This window comes from Ranitomeya variabilis, chromosome 2, assembly GCF_051348905.1.
Source record: "Ranitomeya variabilis isolate aRanVar5 chromosome 2, aRanVar5.hap1, whole genome shotgun sequence".
NCBI lineage: Eukaryota > Metazoa > Chordata > Amphibia > Anura > Dendrobatidae > Ranitomeya > Ranitomeya variabilis.
Window position 1 is genome coordinate 596,781,093 of NC_135233.1, and position 22,604 is coordinate 596,803,696.

General features: G+C 47.7%; 2 protein-coding genes across 2 annotated transcripts in view; both read left to right on the top strand.

The window, feature by feature from the left end:
- Nucleotides 1–866, top strand: part of SNTB2 (syntrophin beta 2) — a 37,619-nt gene extending 36,753 nt beyond the window's left edge. Inside the window, exon 7 of the mRNA XM_077288495.1 lies at nucleotides 131–866. Within this exon, the coding sequence (XP_077144610.1) occupies nucleotides 131–223 (93 nt within the window). The 3' untranslated portion in view covers nucleotides 224–866. The remainder of the gene's footprint in view (nucleotides 1–130) is intronic.
- Nucleotides 867–4,066: 3,200 nt separating this feature from the next.
- On the top strand, nucleotides 4,067–22,237 carry VPS4A (vacuolar protein sorting 4 homolog A). Its single transcript, XM_077288519.1, has 11 exons — nucleotides 4,067–4,260; nucleotides 7,939–8,050; nucleotides 8,280–8,424; nucleotides 9,073–9,134; nucleotides 9,449–9,568; nucleotides 19,024–19,180; nucleotides 19,259–19,407; nucleotides 19,789–19,870; nucleotides 21,098–21,317; nucleotides 21,399–21,539; nucleotides 21,631–22,237. Exons 1-11 carry the CDS (start codon nucleotides 4,240–4,242, stop codon nucleotides 21,730–21,732), a joined length of 1,311 nt encoding a protein of 436 aa, XP_077144634.1. The 5' UTR covers nucleotides 4,067–4,239; the 3' UTR covers nucleotides 21,733–22,237.
- The last annotated feature ends 367 nt before the right edge of the window (nucleotides 22,238–22,604 follow it).

Here is a 22,604-nt window from a genome sequence, read left to right on the forward strand (position 1 = left end):
TGACCCTCCAGGCTCTGCCTCTAGATCGTGAACACTGATACGCCTTCTTCTGGCCATACTGAACTTGAATAACTTTGTATTTGTATAATTCCTTCTATAACACTCTGTGTTTTTTCCCCCAACTTTTTAGGCTTTGGATTTGCACACGTGTCCGAAGCCTGTTGTTTTCCTGTTACACACATTCCTTTCCGCTAAGGTCACCCGGATGGGTCTTCTGGCGTGACCCTAGCGTGTCCTCTGCAGAGCCATCCTGATTAATCTGTGCCTTCCAGCGACAATCACAACACGTAATGAAGGTCTACGCAGAGCCATAATACCAAATGTATTATGACCTGGGAGCCATACTGTCATATGAGAGCGCTGATCCGCAGGACCCCCTCCTCCCAAAGATGTGAGCGCACTAGCTACAACCAATCAGAAGTTACCGTTATACTGAGACTTTTGCTGTTTGTTTTGTCTGGCGAGGACTTCCGTACCCTAGAACTACGGTGTTCGTCCCCCTTTTCACTACAATGACTGAAGTTTTCCTCTGGGAATATGAAGCCATATTGTTTATATGACCAAAGTGCCTTTTATGTTATTGCTGCCTTAAATTTTTATTACGCACAAATCATATTTATAGAGGATATATATATATATACACATATGTATAGATCTACACACATTCCTGCACCGCTACATAACACATATACAGTTTCTAGACGCAGGTTCTCCGCGAGCTGCCGTGAGACACCATTTTAGGATTCTTTGGCCGCCTCCGGGTCTCTGTTTAGACCAAAGATTATACCAAGCAGGAATATCTGTTATGTATTGTGCAAAAGATGACTTGCTTCAGCAAAAAATGTACAAAATATACACCATTTAAAGGATTTATTTTGTGTCTCATTTTTCCATAATTCTACAGCAATTGCGCATATATTTACATCCGATCTTACATGGAGAATACACCGGTTGTGATATAATAATACAAAAAAAAAATCTGCAACTTTCTAATGGATTTTGTGCTCCCACGCAATTTTCAAACACTTTATAGATCTGGCAATTTTTCATTTTTTAACTTTAATTTTTTTTTCCAAGAGCCATAACTTGATTTTTTTTTTTTTCCGTCGACATAGCTGTAGACAGGCGTTTTTTTTACAGGATGAACTGTAGTTTTTATTTGTACCATATACGACTCTGATTTATTTATTTTTTTTACTTCTTTTTTGGGGGAGGTGATGTGAAAAAAAAACAAAAACCAATGCTCCTACAATTTTGATTTTATTTTCCATTTCACGTGCACTGTATGGGATAAATTTCTTGTCGATTATTTATTTTTTTTAGTTTGTATAATCGCACATGAACATTGCCAATTTTTTTTTCATTTATTAGATGTTGCTATTTGAATTTAGAGGAAAAGAGGGTAGAGGAAGGATTTCAATGGAACCTGTCTGCTAATTAAGGGTATGTGCACACGTATTCTTGGCCACTGCGGATTTTTCCGCAGCAGATTTGATAAATGTGCAGGGCAAAAACTCTGCGTTTTTGCTGCAGATTTATCGCGGATTTTCTGCGGTTTTACAACTGCAGTGTTCCATAGGAGCAGCTGTAAAACCGCTGCGGAATCCGCAGAAAGAAGTGACATGCTGCAGAATGTAAACCGCTGCGTTTCCGCGCGTTTTTTTCCGCAGCATCTGCACAGCGTTTTTGGTTTCCCATAGGTTTACATTGAACTGTAAACTCATGGGAAACGCTGCGGATCCACAGCAAAATCCGCATCGTGTGCACATACCCTCATACTGCCGAAACAATGGATTGCATAAATGAGCTTCTGCTGCTCCGTAGAGAGATCAATAAAAAAAATGAAAGCATTTAAAAATATATTATTTTTTTACTTTTTTTTTTTATATATATTTAAATGCTTTCACTTTTTTTAAATTGGTCCTCTTCAAGACTTAACCCTGCAATCACATATAGTGTATTGTTTAAGTTGACTCCTAGCAATATGAACCCCAGTAAGGGTTCGTGCACACGTTGTAAATTTGATGCTGTTTTCCAAGCGTTGTACAGTACCATCTAAACCTATGGAAAACAAAATCCGCTGTGCACATGCTGAGGAAAATTCCGCACAGAAACGCTGAGGATTATTTTCTGCAGCATGTCAATTCTTTGTGCTGAATCTGGAGCGTTTTACACCTAATCCATTATAGGATTCTGCACGTGTAAAAATGCAGGTGAAACCAGCACAAAATCCGCTGGTGATTTTACCTGAGGATTCTGTAAAGGAATCCGGAACGTGTGCACATACCCTTACAAGCCAGGACTCATAGGATTGGCAGTAATATGCCAGAAGCAAGGACCGTTGGGTATCGGAAGTGAAACCTACTCCCCATTCCTAACCTAAATTTTGCTGTGGTGTGGTATCTAAAAGGTTAAAAAGTTTTGATTGGAGCCTTTTCTGGTCTGTATGTATCAGGAAGGGCCGCGTTCACTCACAGCAAGCAGAGGCCTAGGATGTAGTGAGGCATTGAAATATATTGGAAAGTGGCAGAATGGGTCAGATACAGATTTTTGGGTTTTTGATTGAGGGTGGGGTTGGTATTTGTTCCTGACATTGATGGAACACTAGCTTTTGTCATTCCATAAAAGCTGGAGACTGGAATACTTTGCTTCTAGGAATACTACTGGCATTATGCTGTTCTTTATGCCATCAGTCATCACTAGGGTTGAGCGACCTTTAGTTTTTTAGGGTCGAGTCGGGTTTTGTGAAACCCGACTGTCTTAAAAGTCGAGTCGAGTGAAACCGGCCGACCACCGTGAAAAGTCGGGTTTCGGCCGAAACACGAAACCCAATGAAGGATTTTTTTTTTTTTCTCTCTCCCTTTTATTTTTCCACAGCTGTTTCAAAAATGAAAGCTGAGCTGTGATTGGTTGCTACTGGCAACAGACCATTTAGAAAATTGAGGCCTAGTGTTTCTCTGCTGCTCTTCTGTTACTCATTGGTGTCATGGTGCCACCTACTTGCCTGAAATAATAAGCCGTGCTTTAGGGCAGGGTCATACACAATAGCTTTTCTATAAAAAGCAATTAACACAATTAATAATGTTTTTATTTGCTCCCAGATCGGCTACAGCGCAATGTATCACGGCATTTTCACCATTCTCCTTAATATTTGTTGAAAACATTCTAACATTTTTGCTATAACAAAGTGTTATATTTAACCCTTTCACGCCGCAGCCCTTTTTCATGTTTGCGTTTGTTCTTCGCTCCCCTTCTTTCCAGAGCCATAACATTTTTATTTTTCCGTCAATAGGGCCATGTGGGGGCTTATTTTTTGCAGGACGAGTTGTACTCTTGAACGACACCGTTGGTTTTACCATGTCGTGTATTCAAAACCAGTTAAAAAATTCCAAGTGTGGTGAAATTGCCAAAAAAGTGCAATTCCACAACTGTTTTTTTGATGTTTTTTTTTTACCATGTTCGCTAAATGCTAAAACTGACCTGCCACCATGAGTCTTCAGGTCATTACGAGTTCATAGCCAACATGTAAAAATCCAAAGTTTGTTTAAAAAATAAATAAATTGCGCCATTTTCCGAGACCTGTAGCGTCTCCATTTTTCGTGATCTGGGGTCGGGTGAGGGCTTATTTTTTGCATGCTGAGCTGACAGTCTTAATTATACCACTTTGGTTGGATATGATCTTTTGATTGCCAGTTATTGCATTTTAATGCAATGTCGCGGTAACCAAATAATAGGAATTATGGCGTATCCTCCAGACTAGGAGACACATTTTTTTCCTCTAAAAATGTGAGCTAAATGGAGGTGCATCTTATAGTCTAGATACCTGCTTTGGCTGTGGTGGGGAACAGTGGGCGGCATACACCCGCAAAACCGACCATATTCAGCCCCGCCAGCATTACACAGCCAACTACCACGACACGCATGCTCCCAGCATCGTACACCCCACCACAGAGACCCCCACCCAGCCTTCGCCCCTTTGCACCCGCCACCTCTCGGGGATGCAGAGGAACAAGCGCTAAACATGGAGCAGCCCTTCAGTGTGGAAGAAGCCAAAACACGCCCATACCATGTGCCGGAAGTGACGTCATGCCTGAAGGAGCGTTCTTGGCAGCTACTGAAACGCAGCACGTGATTTCAGCTACTTCCTGTTTCGATTAGACGTCGCTTCCGGTTCCGGTGAACTGACAGGCCCCGGAATCCAGAGGAAACCCCCCGAAGACACCGGGACCGGGAGATGAGATGACAACGTCAACTCTGCAGGTAATGCGGTGTGTGAGGGCTGCTGGGTGTTACCTACAAGGGGTGGTGGCCAGTGCACACCCGCCCCAGTAATTCCCGGGCCCTTGAGTCGCCCCCTGCTGTTCGGATCTTATTAACCCCCATTTAGTTGTCTTGGATTAGTGCGTTCCTGGGAAAGCTGGGTGATAGTTTATTATCCTGCCCTCTGGGTGACCGGTACATCCCATGCAGGGTTGACAAGGCACAGAGGCTGTCACCCAGCTTTCCCAGCCCCCTGATCGGCATATCACTTCATCAATCACTAAGACATCCCTGTGAGCTCATTTACTATTGGAAAAGCCCCGTCTTTTCAGGAGTTTGGGAAAGCTGCTCCTCTGAAAGCTATAATGATGGCTTTATCGTTGTCACTCAGCTTTCCCAGGTTTCAGAGAGGCAAATCTTTTAATAATCCTCAAGGACAGTTTTGATGCTCTATAAATGAACCGATTTATCAGATCAAGAAGATCTTCCTGAATACTAAACTGGTGGCTGTATAGTTGTCACCCAGCTCTCTCAGGCTCCTGAAAGGCAAATCTGACTAGTAATTACTGATACATCCCGTGCTGGTATTATAGTACTGTAATGTAACCCGAAAGTTTAATTTCCTATCAGGATTGTGCAAAAGCTTGGTGATTTGGCTATGGGAGCTGTGGTGGAGGTTGGAGTGTTTTTCTCCCAGCTTTCCCAGACTCCTGATGGGCTATTGAGTCTGATCACTCCCTTGAACATCTGCTGCATTGTAGAAATATTCACTTTTAGCATTGTGGAAAAGTTTGGTGATCCCTCTAATAATGGTGACCTTGTTGCTGACACCCGGCTTTCCTGGGAATTGATAAAATACGATAATAGCCAGAACAGAAGATTTTATTTATTACGTCAATATTAACCCTTCAGCCTCCGTCTCTTGGTTATGCATTGCTGATTGTGGTCAGGGTGTTTCAGCAGAGGCCCGGTGACATTGGGGTGCAGCCCCCACTATTGTAGGGATCAGTCATCCCTGGGCTGGAGAGAAGGATCAGGGCTACACGTGACTTGTTTACATCATTCCTATACAAGTAGTCGAGGCAGATGCAGTTTTCCCCATTCACTTCCAAGGAGTGAGATACAAGTAATGAAATGCTGTCTTTGCTCTTTTGGGATCATACAAGTCTTGGTTTAATTGTAGCTGTTGCTGGGTCTGGGCAGGATCAGTCTCCTTCCCCTTCTGGCAGCTGTCAGTATGTTTTTTTTCTTCTATTCCGCTGCCAGTCCATGCATTATTGTCCGGGATTGGACTGAGTTGCACAGATGTCTGAAAGAGCCCTAAAGGCCATGTAACCTCCGCCAGGAGGGGTTGTCTATAGGGAACCTGTCGTCAGTGTTTAATGCCACCTGAACCACGGGCAGGATGAAATCCCAACAGGCTATTTATCAATCAAGCTGGTCAAGGAGAAGCTGTAGTGTTATGTGTCTCCGTGGTAACAGGCGATCTAAAAACCGTATGTAGCCTGATCCTGCACCTGCTACTTGTAACATAAGAATTACTGATAAGTAGCTGCCAGATGGATGGCACTGCAGGATCCGTGCTGGCAGCTATGACCGGGCGCAGGACTTGGCGAGAATCAGAAGGGCCTGTTTGGCAGTTATAACAGAGGGCTTGTTTTCCTCCTTAATGTCGGTGCCAGTGATTGCAGGGACAGAGACTACACATTGAGAGATTGTAAAAGGACTAGAACCAGGGATGGCAACCCAGCTGTTATGAGACTACAACTCCCAGCATGCTCTGACAGTCGCAGGATGTTGACCCCCAGCACTGAGATCAGGTGACGCCTTATTGCTTCCTTGTTTCCTGCTGTTCCTGTTGTGTCTGACCTCATAGTGATCGGGCTGCACCCAAACGTCTCGTTACAGGTACATGTCATGTGATTGCTAAATATATCTGCGGTGACTCAGGTAGAGCTGGCGAGTACAGGCGTCACATGCTTCACTGCAGCAGAGATGCATGACCGGGCCGAGGTTTCCTTGTAGTATTTCCTCGTCATATGATAACTCATAAAAGCGCAGCTCAGGGAGCCATGTACCATGTTATGTACCGCGCTGTGCCATTATTGGTGCTGTGGCGGGCAGAGCAGGCACAAAGGCTTTTATATGGAGGCTTCTGCCATAGACCTGTAAAATAAATATATAATCTATGTATTGCCTCCACGTTACAGATCCGTGTTCATGTTGCCCCTATTACTCCCCGGTGCAGCCAAATCTGTCTCCTCTCGGCAGGGATACATCATTTCTTCTTTTTGTTTTGCTCTCTTCAATAGTGTAGTCTGCTGCATTTCTGTGTTAGCTTCTTCGGGTATGTTCACACTGAATTTGTTTTAAAGTGTTTTTGCAACAGAAATTGAGCTGACCTCTCTGCCCCCCTCCGTGCCGCCACCGCCGCGCTCTGCCCCCTTCCGTGCCGCCACCGCCGCGCTCTGCCCCCTTCCGTGCCGCCACTGCCGCGCTCTGCCCCCCTCCGTGCCGCCACCGCCGCGCTCTGCCCCCCTCCGTGCCGCCGCGCTCTGCCCCCCTCCGTGCCGCCGCGCTCTGCCCCCCTCCGTGCCGCCGCGCTCTGCCCCCCTCCGTGCCGCCGCGCTCTGCCCCCCTCCGTGCCGCCGCGCTCTGCCCCCCTCCGTGCCGCCGCGCTCTGCCCCCCTCCGTGCCGCCGCGCTCTGCCCCCCTCCGTGCCGCCGCCGCCGCGCTCTGCCCCCCTCCGTGCCGCCGCCGCCGCCGCGCTCTGCCCCCCTCCGTGCCGCCGCGCTCTGCCCCCCTCCGTGCCGCCGCCGCCGCGCTCTGCCCCCCTCCGTGCCGCCGCGCTCTGCCCCCCTCCGTGCCGCCGCCGCGCTCTGCCCCCCTCCGTGCCGCCACCGCCGCGCTCTGCCCCCCTCCGTGCCGCCACCGCCGCGCTCTGCCCCCCTCCGTGCCGCCACCGCCGCGCTCTGCCCCCCTCCGTGCCGCCACCGCCGCGCTCTGCCCCCCTCCGTGCCGCCACCGCCGCGCTCTGCCCCCCTCCGTGCCGCCACCGCCGCGCTCTGCCCCCCTCCGTGCCGCCACCGCCGCGCTCTGCCCCCCTCCGTGCCGCCACCGCCGCGCTCTGCCCCCCTCCGTGCCGCCACCGCCGCGCTCTGCCCCCCTCCGTGCCGCCACCGCCGCGCTCTGCCCCCCTCCGTGCCGCCACCGCCGCGCTCTGCCCCCCTCCGTGCCGCCACCGCCTCGCTCTGCCCCCCTCCGTGCCGCCACCGCCTCGCTCTGCCCCCCTCCGTGCCGCCGCGCTCTGCCTACACCCTCTGTCCCCTCCTTCCCTGCCTACCATCTTCTGCCCTCTACTCCCTTCTTGCCATCCTTTGCTCCATGCTACCTGCCTCTTTTGGTTGTTTTATTTTTGCTTCTCATCTGTTTTCCCTACCTTATGCCTTGTTGGTCCTTCTCCTCCATTCTGTTGATTTATTCCTTCTGGTCTTCTCTTTGCCTCCTCTTCTCCCAGTCTCTTTTCTTCTCTACTTTCTTCTCTTATATCTCTACCTTTATTCCTCTGGGTCTTGCCGCTTGTGTCAAGTGTTTTTTACATTGAGCCTCCTTCTCAATGATTACTACAATTGTTTATGTTGAACTTATATTGATCGGAGTGTTTCTTCATCCTTCCAGAAAGCCATTGATTTGGTGACCAAAGCCACAGAGGAGGACAAGAACAAGAACTATGAAGAGGCCTTGAGGCTTTACCAGCATGCGGTGGAGTATTTCCTGCACGCCATCAAGTGTAAGTCATGGGATACGAGGTGGAGGTGCTGCAGGTCAGCAGGGATGGAAATGCGGCCAACGTGGTGATGTAGGGCGAGATACCTGCGATGGATGCCTCACCAGTATGGTTACAGGCTGGATATAGAAAATGCTCATCATGGTGCCATACTGTGCAGAAGGTGTCAGAGGGGTGGACAGTTCAGATTGTCGGGGCCCTGATAACCATTTTTTTTCTTAATTGCCTACAGATGAAGCTCACAGTGACAAGGCCAAGGAGAGCATCCGAGCCAAGTGCATGCAGTACCTGGACAGAGCCGAGAAGCTTAAGGATTATCTAAAAACGAAGGAAAAGCAAGGCAAAAAGCCTGTGAAAGAATCCCAGAATGAGAAAGGGTGAGTTGTCCGGGTTTCTTGTGGGGGTTCCCATTTTATAGCCGACCAGTGACAGGTTTTTTTTACCCTTTAAAGTGACGTTCCACTTCTGTTAGAGATATGACTGTAGTTCTAGGTTACTAATTTGGACTACATGTCCCAGCATGCACTGCTTGCTCCGCTCAGTACTCAGCTGTGTTGTGAGCTAGTGTGCTTTTGCAATAAAAGTGGTATCCCTTCCCTAGCGTAAGAAAAAGACCCCTCTTACTACGATCTCACTATGCAAATAGAAGAGTTAGGGGGCTTTACTGCGACCACCTAGGGCTGCTACTCCCACCTATAGCATCTCAATAGAAGTGTGTGGTAGGATCCCGACCCCTGTTTACAGGGGAGACACTAGGAAAGCTGAACACGCTCACTTGGTCCATCAGTGCGTGTCACAGGCCATAGAGGAGTGTATGGCTACCCCTGCTGCGAACCAATGGAGTCGGAGTTAGAAGTTTGGCTTACCGACTCCTCAGCCCTGTTGTAAACAGAATTGTTGTAAGACCCTTGTTAGATTCTAGGAGTGCATCTGCTGCCCCCTTAATAGCTAGTTGACCACCAATGCATTGTAAGAATATATACCATATACCCACCATAAATCACCAGTATTTTCTGTTTTCACAGAAGTGACAGCGACAGCGAAGGGGAAAATCCAGAAAAAAAGAAACTACAGGAACAACTAATGGGTACGTCCTGAGGGGTAAAGAAGATTGTCCGGGAATTAGAAGAAAAGTGGTTGGTGGGAAAGGTGTACGGTGGAGGAATAGTAGTATGGTAAGGTAGGGGTGGCTAAGGGTTAACATGACGCCATTCGTGTAGGAGGAGTGGAATTTTTATGGGTCATCCTGGCAGAGGTGGTCACGTTGTTGGACTCAGGAGAGCAAAGGTAACTCTAGCCTTAGATTCTGTCCCTTTATTGCAGCTGCTCAGTGTATCGCCACTTTTCTGCACCTTTTGGCTCATTTTTACATTTATCTTATGTTCCCCCCAATATCTGCAGGTGCCATCGTAATGGAGAAGCCAAATGTGCGGTGGAACGACGTTGCCGGGTTGGAAGGCGCGAAGGAAGCTTTAAAAGAGGCTGTGATTTTACCCATTAAATTTCCCCATCTCTTCACAGGTTAGTCTTTCTAAAATGGATTTGTTCCTGTGTATATGTTTAACTTTTTTTTAAACTATTCTGGTCCTTGTTCTCTGACAACGTGCAGTAATACTTACTGTTAGAAAAACTAGTCATCCTCTGTCCCTCCTCTGGCTGTAGTTGTATATTTTGAGGTTTTTCATTCACACCGTTTTTCTTTTCCTTGTATTTTAAGTTGCCATGAAGTATGGAAAAATTATACTAAGCCTTTGGCGCTTCTGGTTGGTTTTTCCTGATAACAAATACTCAAAAATCTAAAAAAACAACAACAAATGGGCAGAAAGTGGATGGTAAAAAGGCCATGCAGTGTATTTGAACAGTAGATCAGAACCTTTGTTGACAATGAAACGTGTTCTATGGACGTGTTACCTCTTGTTTTATGCCAGTTTGTTCTTTTACTACGTCCCGCTAGATCCTCTTTGTATTTCATTGGAATATGCCAACCAGACGCGCCCAAGGCTCAGTACATCGTGTCAAGTTTTTTTCATGGCTGTCCAGACATCACTTACATTTTTGGGGGTTCCGTGCCGTTTGAGAAAATCTGTGCTTCACGTTCCCTTATCACTTAATGAACTTTTAGATCGGTGTGCAACCCATCTTTGGGTATTTGAATCCCCTGTAGAACTGCAGATCGTACGTGTGCCCGTCCCTCCATACAAGTCTGTGATAGTCGGCAGCTGTTCACCGCTGTCTTCGGTATCATAGGCTTGAATGGTAGTGAATTCGTAGTATTCTGCTCCTCCTGACACAAGTTCCCCTTCCTGACGATTGGTAAGGGTCATAGCAGCGGGACTCACAACGATCTAACAGTTTGCTTATTTAGTGGAATTCCTCGTTATATGTAATGTATGTTCTAAAGTCTTGGACAGAAGCTTAAAGAGACTTTTCATTTTTAGAAAAGTGGACCCCAGACGTTGCCCGTCATGTAGTAAGAAAATCAGATAGTACTCACTCATCCGAGGTCCAGCACCAGCTCTCCTAACTTGCACTAGTCTCAAAGTTTTGGTTGCAGGCATGACGTCATATACGCCCCCCCAATCACCGAAGTACTGTATTTTTCTCCAGTCACCTTCCACGACAGCAGTATCGGAGGATGTCTCCCCGCCCTAATAGGGGACAGGAAACAAAGAGGTTAAATACCCCTCCCCTTCCTGCAACCACCAGTGTTTTTCCTGTCCCCTATGGGGCATGAAGAGGTTCTCTGATAGTGCTGCCGTGGCCGGCGATCGGGAGCACTGTTACCTTTCTAGCCGGGCAGTCGAGGTCGGGGGCTCCGCTCTCCTCCTCCTCCATCCAGACTGCTCCCATCTCCGTGACCTTCCACGCGACTTGGGACCCCTGCCCGCCCTACCCGCGCCTCTTTCGGGAGGCAAAGCAGGGCGGTGCTCCGGGGTCCTTCTCAAGCTCCCCGGCTTCCTCCTCCCTCCACGCTGCTGCTGGAGCGCGCGCACCGGAAGTGACGTTCAGCCGAACTTCCGTTTTTTTCGCCGGCTCCTTGCGCCGCAGCTCCCGCGCGCGCCGTTCAGCGTCCTGAGCTGGGACATGCAGTGGCGGCATGGACGGGGCGTCCCTGACCCCCCCCCCCTCCCCATCAAACGGACACCACGAGGGGGAGGAGCACCACCAATCTCGCTGGGAGCCTCGGTAACCTATTTATTCCTGGCTAAGGAAGCCTCCAGGTAAGACCTCCTGTCTATACCCTCTATAGTCAGATCTCTGATATGGATGGCGACAAATCCCTTCACTCTGCTTCTGCAGAGCCCAGCGCTCACCCCCTGCCGTAAGTAGTGGGATGATGTCCCTTGCTGTCCATTTTCTAAAATCAAGCGACTTAGTCCGTCTTCTCTCTCTCTCCTTTAGGGAGACAAGACTTCTGCCCCTAAGAAGGTGCCCAGTCGCAAGTGTGCTGCATGTGCGTCCAAGCTTCCCTCCACATATAAGAAGAAGCTCTGCCAGCCATGCACAGACGAGGTTCTGCGTGCTAAACAGCCCTCTCTTATGGACAGCATCAGGACTCTCATCAGGCAGGAAGTTCAATCTTCCATGGCGACCTTCTCCCAGCCCCCGACACCACAGCCTCCTCCTGCTAAAAAAAGGAAAATAGCCCCTGTAGTCTCTGACTCTGACTCAGGAGAAGTGCATACTTCTGACTCAGGGGACCGTTGGGAGAATGAGAGTTCTGCCTCTACCTCTGCTCCCAAATCAGACAACAAAAAGTATCTCTTTTCCTCCGAGGATTTGGAGGAATTAGTGTCTATGGTGAGGGGCACCATGGGGGTGGAGGAGGAGGTGGAGGGCCATTCTGTACAGGATGACATGTTCGGGGGGTTAAAGCCCAAATCGGTTAAGGGATTCCCCATACACGAAAATATAGAAAGCCTCATCCTCCATGAGTGGGGCCTTCCAGAGAAAGGGTTAAATGTGCCATCAGAACTCAAGAACCGTTTTCCCTTGGAGGGAGACTGTTCTCTTTTCGAAATGCCCAAGGTTGATGTCCAGGTTTCAAGGGTAACCAAAAAAACAGCCCTGCCTTTTGAAGATTCCTCCCAGCTAAAAGATCCCATGGATCGCAAAACTGAGAGTTTATTAAGAAAATCCTGGGAGACTTCAACTAACCTACTGAGGTCCAACGTGGCATCAACATGTGTAGCCAGATCCCTGTTCCTCTGGCTGCGTACATTGGAAAATCACCTGGTGCAGGGTACACCCAGAGAAGAGATTCTTAATTCTCTTCCTCTGCTCCAAAGGGCAACCGGATTCCTCGCGGACGCCTCCGCAGAATCAGTACGGGTTGCCGCTAAATCAGCGGTTCTCACTAATTCCGCTAGAAGAGCTTTGTGGCTTAAATCCTGGGGAGGTGATATTACCTCAAAGTCTAAGCTTTGCGGTATACCTTTCCAGGGTCATTATGTATTTGGGCCAGTCCTGGACGAAATCTTGGACAAAGCTTCGGATAAGAAGAAGGTCCTTCCGGAACAAAAGAACCCTAAGAAGCGGTTTTTTCGTCCCCCCCCCCCCCCCCCCCGTGACCAAACCCCCCAGCAGAATTACAGGGGTAAGGGCAAATCAGGACGATGGAGTTACCCCAAGGGAGGAAAAGCCAGAAACATCCTGGTCCCCCAACCGACTCAGGCCTCTGAAAAACAATGACTGCCCTCCGGTCGGGGGTCGACTCTCGGGATTCCTCTCCCAGTGGCAGGTGATTACCACAAACCAGTGGGTCCTACGTACCATACGGGAGGGACTAAGGTTGGAGTTCGAGAGTCCTCCTCCCCATCGTCTGTCTATCACTTCCCTACAATCCCCAGGACTTCGGGAAATTTTGATGCCGGATATCCTAGACCTGCTTCGAGCGAAGGTGATCTCCCAAGTACCACATCGGGAAATAGGAGAAGGTCACTATTCCCACCTCTTCGTGGTGAAAAAACCCTCAGGGAAACATCGCATCATTATCAACCTGAAACCTCTAAATCAGGTAATAAAATACCGGAGATTCAAAATGGAATCGATCAGATCAGCAATCCCGCTGATCGGTCAGGACTGGGTGATGGCGACGCTGGACCTGAGGGACGCATACTATCATGTGCCAATACACCCAGACCACAGAAGATTCCTCAGGTTCGCGATCTCCCAAAACAAACGGGTCAGCCATTACCAATTCAACGTCCTCCCGTTCGGAGTCTCGTCGGCTCCACGAGTCTTCTCCAAGATCATGACAGAAGCGGTAATCTTTATTCGTCAACAGGGGATCTGTGTCATACCATACCTGGACGATTTTCTTATCATTGCTCCATCCGCTTCACGTCTCAATCAGGATGTGACAAGAGTCCTCGACATTCTAGAATCTCTCGGGTGGATCCCGAACCTGGAGAAATCAGACCTCCAGCCTTCACCACAGAAGAAATTCCTAGGAATTCTTCTGGATTCGGAGAAGAGAATGTCCTTTCTACCCGAGGACCGTCAGACCGATCTTGTCCGCAGGATCTCCAGGTTCAGAGATCAAAGAGCCCCGACTCTAAGAGACTCTATGTCAGTCCTGGGTTCATTGACATCCTGCATTCAAGCAGTCTCCTGGGCACAAGCCCATACGAGAATACTTCAATCACACATCCTGGCATACTCAAGAGGACATCAGATGGCCTTAACCAGGAAGATTCCTCTTCCCTCGCATGTGAGATCCTCTCTGTTATGGTGGCTGAACCCCCAGAATCTACACCGAGGAGTCAGCTGGGATCAGCTTCCCCTCAGAGTTCTCACAACAGACGCAAGTCAGAGAGGTTGGGGCGCCGTGATAGAAGGCTTCCACTTCCAGGGGTTGTGGGCCCCAGAGACGCAGTTCCTCAAATCTGAGGGAATTGAAAGCGGTGGAAGAGGCGCTAAAAGCCGCATCTATCATCATCCAGGGCTCCCATGTCCGGGTGATGTCCGACAATATGACCACCGTGGCATATCTCCGACACCAAGGGGGCACAGGACACTCGAACCTGAAGCTGACTGCTGGAAGGATTTTTTCCTGGGCAGAAAACCACCTGATGTCAATCTCGGCAGTTCATATAAGGGGATTGGACAATTCCCAGGCGGATTATCTCAGCCGGAGAGACTTCCATCCAGGGGAATGGTCTCTAAACCAGGAGGTATTCCTAGCCCTGGTCCAAAGGTGGGGAACTCCCGATGTGGACCTATTTGCCAGCATTCAGAACACAAAATCAAACACCTTCTTCTCCCTGACCCCCTCAAACGGGACACTAGGACTGGACGCGTTCTCCCACCCCTGGGAGTTTACCCTGGCATATGCTTTTCCACCAATATCATTGCTACCCAGGACGTTGCAGAAGATCCGAACGGATCCGGTCACAACGATTTTGGTGGCCCCATTATGGCCAGGAAGGAGCTGGTTCAGCGCACTAACTGGCATGTGTCTAGAAGGCCCGATTCCGCTACCACAGAGACACGACCTTCTTCAACAGGGTCCCCTGACCCATCCAGACCTACACAAACTAAAGTTGACAGCCTGGTTACTGAAGCCGAGATCCTGAGAGCCAGAGGACTCTCGCAGGAAGTAATCGAAACCCTACAGAAAAGTAGGAAGCCAATAACGAACGCCATTTATGGCAAGATATGGAAGAAATTTTCATCATGGAGTGCCCCGAACAGACCGGATCCTTTCAACCCAAATATTGCGCAGATTCTTCAATTCCTACAGAAGGGCTTAGAGCTGGGTATTTCACCAAGTACCCTAAAGGTTCAGGTGTCAGCTCTTGGTGCTTTCTTTGACCGGGATCTAGCAAGTCATCGATGGGTGAAACGATTCATATCATCGGCAACCAGAATCCGTCCGAGACTCCAGATCCATACCCCACCTTGGGACTTAAACCTGGTGCTAAAAGGTCTGACCGGGGACCCCTTTGAACCCCTTTCAGCATCTAGCTTAAAGATCTTAACCCTCAAAACGGTCTTTCTGGTAGCTATCACTGCTGCCAGGCGTATAGGGGAGTTACAAGCCTTATTGATTCAGGAACCATTCCTGACTATAACTACGGATAGTATAATCCTCAAATTAGACCCGTCCTTTACACCTAAGGTAGCTTCAAGCTTTCACAGAAATCAGGACATCATATTACCTTCTTTCTGTCCCAATCCCTCTAATCCTAAAGAGGAGATCTTTCACACCCTGGACGTCCGCAGGGTGGTCCTGTTCTACCTCCAGCAAACGGAGGATTGGAGGTTGGATCAAAACCTGTTCATCCAGTGGTCAGGGCGTAATAAGGGCAAGAAGGCAGCCAATAATAATAATAATAATCTGAAACTATTGGTGATACACATATGCTTAGTGGTAAAAAACTTCATTGCCTCCCTTTGGAAAACTCAACAAACCCCATCAATAAAAGACATTATTTCAAGAATCTCTCTGCATAGATCCCACGAGTTCCACTTCACAATTACAAACAACCAATGCTCAAAATTCGCAGAAAAATGGTCCAGATGGGATCAGCAATTCCCTATACCTATCACTTGAAACAACAGACCTGTTCATGCTCCATTCGTTAACCATAGAAAGTACCCCTGTCCTTAACACTTTCGTTGACTCATAAAAAGTCAAACAACGTGATGTTTAATGTTTCTACTGTTCTTACACACGATTTTGACTATATTAGAAATGTACATAGTTCCTGTATTATTATATTCCATGCATTTCAAATGTGAAAGCAGAATTGTTATCCCCCCCAGTTGTTAGGGGGTATGTCTTTTCCATTTTCCATACCCTTTCTCTCCCCTCCCCCGTCAAAAATGGAAATTTAATAAAATATTTTGAAACCAAGAAGGCAGCCAAAAGCACAATCGCTAATTGGATAAAGCAGGCCATTAGCCTAGCATACTCTTGTCAAAAGCTATCACCCCCAGCTTCTCTGAAGGCCCACTCTACCCGCTCAGTCTCAACCTCCTGGGCAGAAAGGGGAAGCGCATCAGCAGAGCAGATTTGCAGAGCCGCCACCTGGTCGTCAATACACACGTTCACCAGGCACTACAGGCTCAACTTCAACAGGGATCTAACGTTCGCCAGACGTGTTCTGCAGGCGGTTGTCCCTCCCTAAAGAAATTAGCGGTTGGTATCACTCCGATACTGCTGTCGTGGAAGGTGACTGGAGAAAATAGAATTAGTTCTTACCGGTAATTCGGTTTCTAGGAACCTTCCACGACAGCACTAATTTCCCTCCCTATCTGTTTTATAAATTTATGATTCCTGCACTTAAATGGTAACTATACATGCTACTGTGTCCAGAAAAAACACTGGTGGTTGCAGGAAGGGGAGGGGTATTTAACCTCTTTGTTTCCTGTCCCCTATTAGGGCGGGGAGACATCCTCCGATAGTGCTGTCGTGGAAGGTTCCTAGAAACCGAATTACCGGTAAGAACTAATTCTATTTTCAGACTAGAAGACAACATTTTTGCCAAGAAAAACTGTATTCAAGAAGTGTGCATCTTATAGTCTGGAGGCAGCTTCCTGTGATGGAGGAGAACACTGACCATGTCCTTCCCGATCACAGAGAGCTGCTGTCTCTCCTCCTGCAGTTCACTGATCTATGTGATCGGTGCACAGCGGTAGAGGAAGACATTGGGAATGAACGGAGACTGCAGGAGCTGAGCAGATGAAGCACCTTCTGCACCAATAATTCTAGGACCTTTCAGGTCATGTGACTGATCATAGGACTTGAGTTAATCAAATGCTCTTCTGCAGCCTGCGTTTATGTCCCGATCAGGAAATGCAGGATGTGGGAATGTATGGTGTGTGTGTGTGTGTATGTCGGTATGGGCATGTAGCTGAGCTGTGTGTATGTCGGTATGGGCATGTAGCTGAGCTGTGTGTATGTCGGTATGGGCATGTAGCTGAGCTGTGTGTATGTCGGTATGGGCATGTAGCTGAGCTGTGTGTATGTCGGTATGGGCATGTAGCTGAGCTGTGTATGTCGGTATGGGCATGTAGCTGAGCTGTATGGGCATGTAGCTGAGCTGTGTGTATGTCGGTATGGGCATGTAGCTGAGCTGTGTGTATGTCGGTATGGGCAGGTAGCTGAGCTGTGTGTATGTCGGTATGGGCATGTAGCTGAGCTGTATGTCGGTATGGGCTACATGCCCATACCGACATACACACAGCTCAGCTACATGCCCATACAGCTCAGCTACATGCCCATACCGACATACACACAGCTCAGCTACATGCCCATACCGACATACACACAGCTCAGCTACATGCCCATACCGACATACACACAGCTCAGCTACATGCCCATACCGACATACACACAGCTCAGCTACATGCCCATACCGACATACACACAGCTCAGCTACATGCCCATACCGACATACACACAGCTCAGCTACATGCCCATACCGACATACACACAGCTCAGCTACATGCCCATACCGACATACACACAGCTCAGCTACATGCCCATACCGACATACACACAGCTCAGCTACATGCCCATACCGACATACACACAGCTCAGCTACATGCCCATACCGACATACACACAGCTCAGCTACATGCCCATACCGACATACACACAGCTCAGCTACATGCCCATACCGACATACACACAGCTCAGCTACATGCCCATACCGACATACACACAGCTCAGCTACATGCCCATACCGACATACACACAGCTCAGCTACATGCCCATACCGACATACACACAGCTCAGCTACATGCCCATACCGACATACACACAGCTCAGCTACATGCCCATACCGACATACACACAGCTCAGCTACATGCCCATACCGACATACACACAGCTCAGCTACATGCCCATACCGACATCCTATAAATGCAGGCTTTACCATGTTATTAGCCATAGGTAAGTGTTCACACTAGGCAGACAGGTTAGTTACCCATCCGATCTGAGATTACCTTGACGTTTGGTGGATGGGCTCACAATTTTTGGCCAAATCTTGTGCTAAGCATCTCATGTGTTTTTTCATAGATTTCACAAGCCATTATGCTGTTCACATTTCATGTATTGCACATTTCCTTGCTTTAGCAAAGTAAAATTGAGTGCAGCCATTATCTATTTGCTATGTAAGACTTTTTGGTTATGCACCAGTTCAGACTAGATTGCTGTTCAGTCAGTTTTCCTATATTTGCTATGTATGTTTTTTCTGACTTGAACGCCCCGCCCTTCACCATGCTGTGATTTTAATTACATCCAAACACAGTTGGTTCTGACCTTCCTATAAATGCAGGCTTTACCATGTTATTAGCCATAGGTAAGTTCACACTAGGCAGACAGCTCAGGTACCCATCCGATCTGAGATTACCTTGACGTTTGGTGGATGGGCTCACAATTTTTGGCCAAATCTTGTGCTGTGTTGTGTATGTATATGTGCATATGTTAACAGAGCTGTGTTGTGTGTATAACACTGCCTAGAGACACTAACAATAGATGTATTACCTCCTTATTCTACCTGAGTCTAATAAAATTAGTGATAACGACCTCTCCACTTTACACGGCCAGGGAAGTTTTAATTAATAGGAAAAAGTTTTTCCCAGTTTCTGCTGTGTAAACCTTGGGTGTGTCTTATAGTCCGAAAAATATGGTATATTGCACAAGCCGCTGAGTTCAGTGATTGCCTGCAGCAGTGATGTGAGCTATAAATGTGACATCACCGTTGCTACCAAAACACTGAGCCTACAGCAGCAGTGGAGAGTTGGTGCTGGACCCAGGGAGGGTGAGTACTCTCTGATGGACCCAGGGAGGGCGAGTACTCTCTGCTTTTGTATTTTACTTGACAGACAACGTTTGGGGTCCACTTTTTTAAGAGTGTAAAATCCCTTTAAATTCTAAGAGTAATCAGTGTTTTATCTGCCATCGATTGTGGTGCATCCCACTCTGCCTTCCTACATCATGTGACCTCTGCGATCTCTTCTAGGGAAGCGTACCCCCTGGCGCGGTATCTTGCTCTTTGGACCACCAGGAACAGGCAAATCATACCTGGCCAAAGCCGTAGCAACTGAAGCCAATAATTCCACTTTCTTCTCCGTCTCCTCCTCCGATCTGATGTCCAAGTGGTTGGGAGAGAGCGAGAAGTGAGTGATCCGGGAGTCACAGGTACTTGCAGGTGTTTGAAGCAGGCGTCATAATGTTTTTCTTTTGATGTTTTCCAGGTTGGTGAAGAACCTATTTGAGCTCGCGCGGCAGCACAAACCTTCAATTATATTCATTGACGAGGTCGACTCGCTCTGCGGCTCAAGGAATGAAAATGAAAGCGAAGCAGCACGGAGAATCAAGACAGAATTTCTGGTGCAGATGCAAGGTTCGCTCACAAGTCATGCATAGTATGGATATATTGTGCACGCCATATTTAATCAGTGGAGCACTAGCCTTAGGGTATTAGTAAAGTGTTTTTTTAATTCACCGTCAGGTTCTTCACACACTGACCATGTCTTCTGTAAGGGCTCATTCAGATATCTGTGCAAATCGCTCCGAGCATGGACTGGCCATGGGTCTCCCGTGAGCGTGACTGCCTCATAGAAATGTATGAAGCGGTCATGTTCCCGTCAGGAGAGCCACCGCCAGTCCGTGCATTGCTGATCCATAATAAAGCCTTAGATGGGCGGCACATACCACTTTTTGGACATAGCTCGGTCAGGAGGCACTTGGCGCCACATTAGCTGTTGTGTGTTTTGCTTTTCAGGTGTTGGAAATAACAATGATGGTATCCTGGTTCTGGGAGCCACCAACATACCCTGGGTCCTGGACTCTGCCATCAGGAGGAGGTGAGATTTTTGGATATTGAGGATTTGTAACCACTTATCTTTTTTTTTTTTCCAACATATTAATGTTCTCCTAGTTGCTAAAAAGTGACACTTTAGCCCCAATTCATTAATACTGGTGTTTTATTGTCCAGTCTAAATGGAGGCTAAGAGGCATGTTCTACAGAAATAACGGGGCTTATGTAATTTATACAAAATTATGATGATTTTTTTTGGGTGTGTAGAAGCTTGATCCACTTTGGCAGAACTGGCCCAGTACCATCGTAAAGACTAGAGATGAGTGACTATGTTCAGAAACAATTGCCTATCCGAATTTCCCATATTGGTACCCTATTCGTGCAGAATTTATGTTTGATGATCAATTCTGAACATATTCATTCATTTCTACTCCCATTGACTTCAATGATGTTCGGTGAATATTGCAAATACAATATTCATCGGCGATCGTAATCCGAACATTCAAAAATTATTCAACTCTAGTAAACACGGCAAAAGTTGCTAAGTTTCTGCACAGTTTTTGACATTTCAAGGTGAAACCATGTTGATGGATCAGGGCCTGTGTGTTATTTTCACACTTATGGAGGAATTTCTTACAAAGGTCTTGAATCATAAGACTGCTGGACTAAGATGCACCATATGTATTAAGATATACAACGGAGGATAGTCGGCTCACCCACTGGAGTATCCTGAGGCTCAGGAACTGAGTGACACGAGCGGTCATAAGAAGGAAAGGACAAGTAAAATCTAGATTCCAGGATCATCCAATAAAATCCAAGACTTTATTATGAAAAAATATATAAAAACAGTCGCACTTAAACTACTGCAGGGAAGGAGGGCAAATGCGTTTCAGACAGCATCTTTAATCATTGCATGACATGGTGTATACATTTTTATATAATTAAGTCTTGGGTTTTATCGGATGATCCTGGAAGCTGGATTTTTCTTGTCCTTCCTAAAGTCATTAAGATGAGCACATTTTTATGCTGCCTGTATTACTCCAAATTAAATCTACACCAGCGGTGAACTGAAAACCTCTGCTTTTTGCTATGGCTGAAAAGTGACAAGATGGGGTAAAAGGAAGTGGAATAAATGCTCAACTGAGCCAAGCGTGACAGTTCCATAGAAATATGAGCCATCACGTGCAGGTTGGGTGAGTTGTGACAAGTCCGTGCTCGATTGGCGCGGGTGTCTGAACTGAATGAGTCCTAACACGGGTGTCTTGAATTTCAGGTTTGAGAAGCGGATATACATCCCTCTGCCGGAAGAGGCCGCCCGAGCTCAGATGTTCCGGCTACACTTGGGCAATACGGCTCACAGTCTGAGCGACGCAAACATCCGCGAGCTGGCCAACAAAACGGATGGATACTCAGGGGCAGATATTAGTATTATCGTCAGAGACGCGCTAATGCAGCCCGTGCGCAAGGTGCAATCAGCCACACACTTCAAAAAGGTAAAAGTGGGGTGATTGAGGTGTGCATGCGCGTAGTAGAGCTGGTGTGGCGTGTGCTGAGGTCCTTCCATTTGTTGTTAGGTACGAGGTCCGTCTCGCACCAACCCCGGAGTCATCATAGACGACCTCCTAACTCCCTGTTCTCCCGGAGACCCCGGGGCTATTGAGATGACCTGGATGGACGTGGCCAGTGATAAACTGCTGGAGCCTGTAGTATGCATGGTAAGTAACAGAAACAGAGTCTACGCTTTCTATAAAATGTTCATATAGATCTTCTATATCTCTTTTTTTTTTTTATTGTTCCCTCTCACAGTCCGATATGCTGAGATCTCAGGCTACCACTCGGCCCACTGTAAATGCGGAAGACCTGCTGAAAGTGAAGAAATTTACAGAAGATTTTGGCCAGGAGGGATGAGGTGCCCTGGGCACTACAATGGGAGGGGGCATCAGATTTGCTTGCTTATCTCTTAAGTGCTCCCCACCAATAACGTTACAGAAAAGCGCAGGCTCTGACCACCCTCTCCCATGTCCAGGACTCCTACCCTCCCCTAGGGCCCTGCACTGCCTGGGAGGAACCACATACCTTCAACAAGCTTCTGTATCTGGGGTTTACATTCATCAGTCACCAGACCTTCAGTGTGATGGCCTTCCCTGTACCCTCCGTCCTCTTAAACTGCGGGGGGCTCCCTCAATGCCTGACTGACAATTACAACTGACTTCTAATTGACTGCAATGTCCCTTTCCCTTCATCGCCCCATGCTGGGAGCAGTGGCAGGTTGGTGCCAAGCCCAGACCCCCTTACCGAAGCCTGTATGTTCCCCCCCCCCCCCACTTCCCCGCCGGTCTCTGATGTGTGCATTACTGGGGATGAGTGTTCAGCTGTGTAAATATATCCTATCTCTCTTCTCTTTGAAATCACATCCTGTGTCTGATGCCCATTCTTAAATAAAGCGGCTCGTACACTGCTACCTGCACCAATAGCAGAGGGGCAATCCCCCCGACTCAACGGGGCCAAAATGTATACCATTATAGCCATACTGCCTGTCTATCATAAGGGTATCATCCCTGACCTCTGCAAATGTTACCGGAAGAAAGTCAATACTTCTTCTCCCAGGACAGAATAGTGCAGAATATATAGGACGAGTCACTGCAGGTAAAGAAGACCTGGGAGTTGTGTCATGTTCACCATCGGTAAATCAAAATTCCGGGCCTGACAATGACTCAAGAACGGAACTTACAGGATCTTGAGGATATGTGATGCTTTAAGGGCAATCAGTACAAAATGAC

Bases quoted from the DNA above. Each gene is read 5' to 3' on its own strand.
- VPS4A (XM_077288519.1), top strand. From the start codon at position 4,240: ATGACAACGTCAACTCTGCAG. The intron at 8,051-8,279 runs GTAAGTCATGGG...AATTGCCTACAG, and splicing joins TTTCCTGCACGCCATCAAGT to ATGAAGCTCACAGTGACAAG. The intron at 8,425-9,072 runs GTGAGTTGTCCG...CTGTTTTCACAG, and splicing joins GAATCCCAGAATGAGAAAGG to AAGTGACAGCGACAGCGAAG.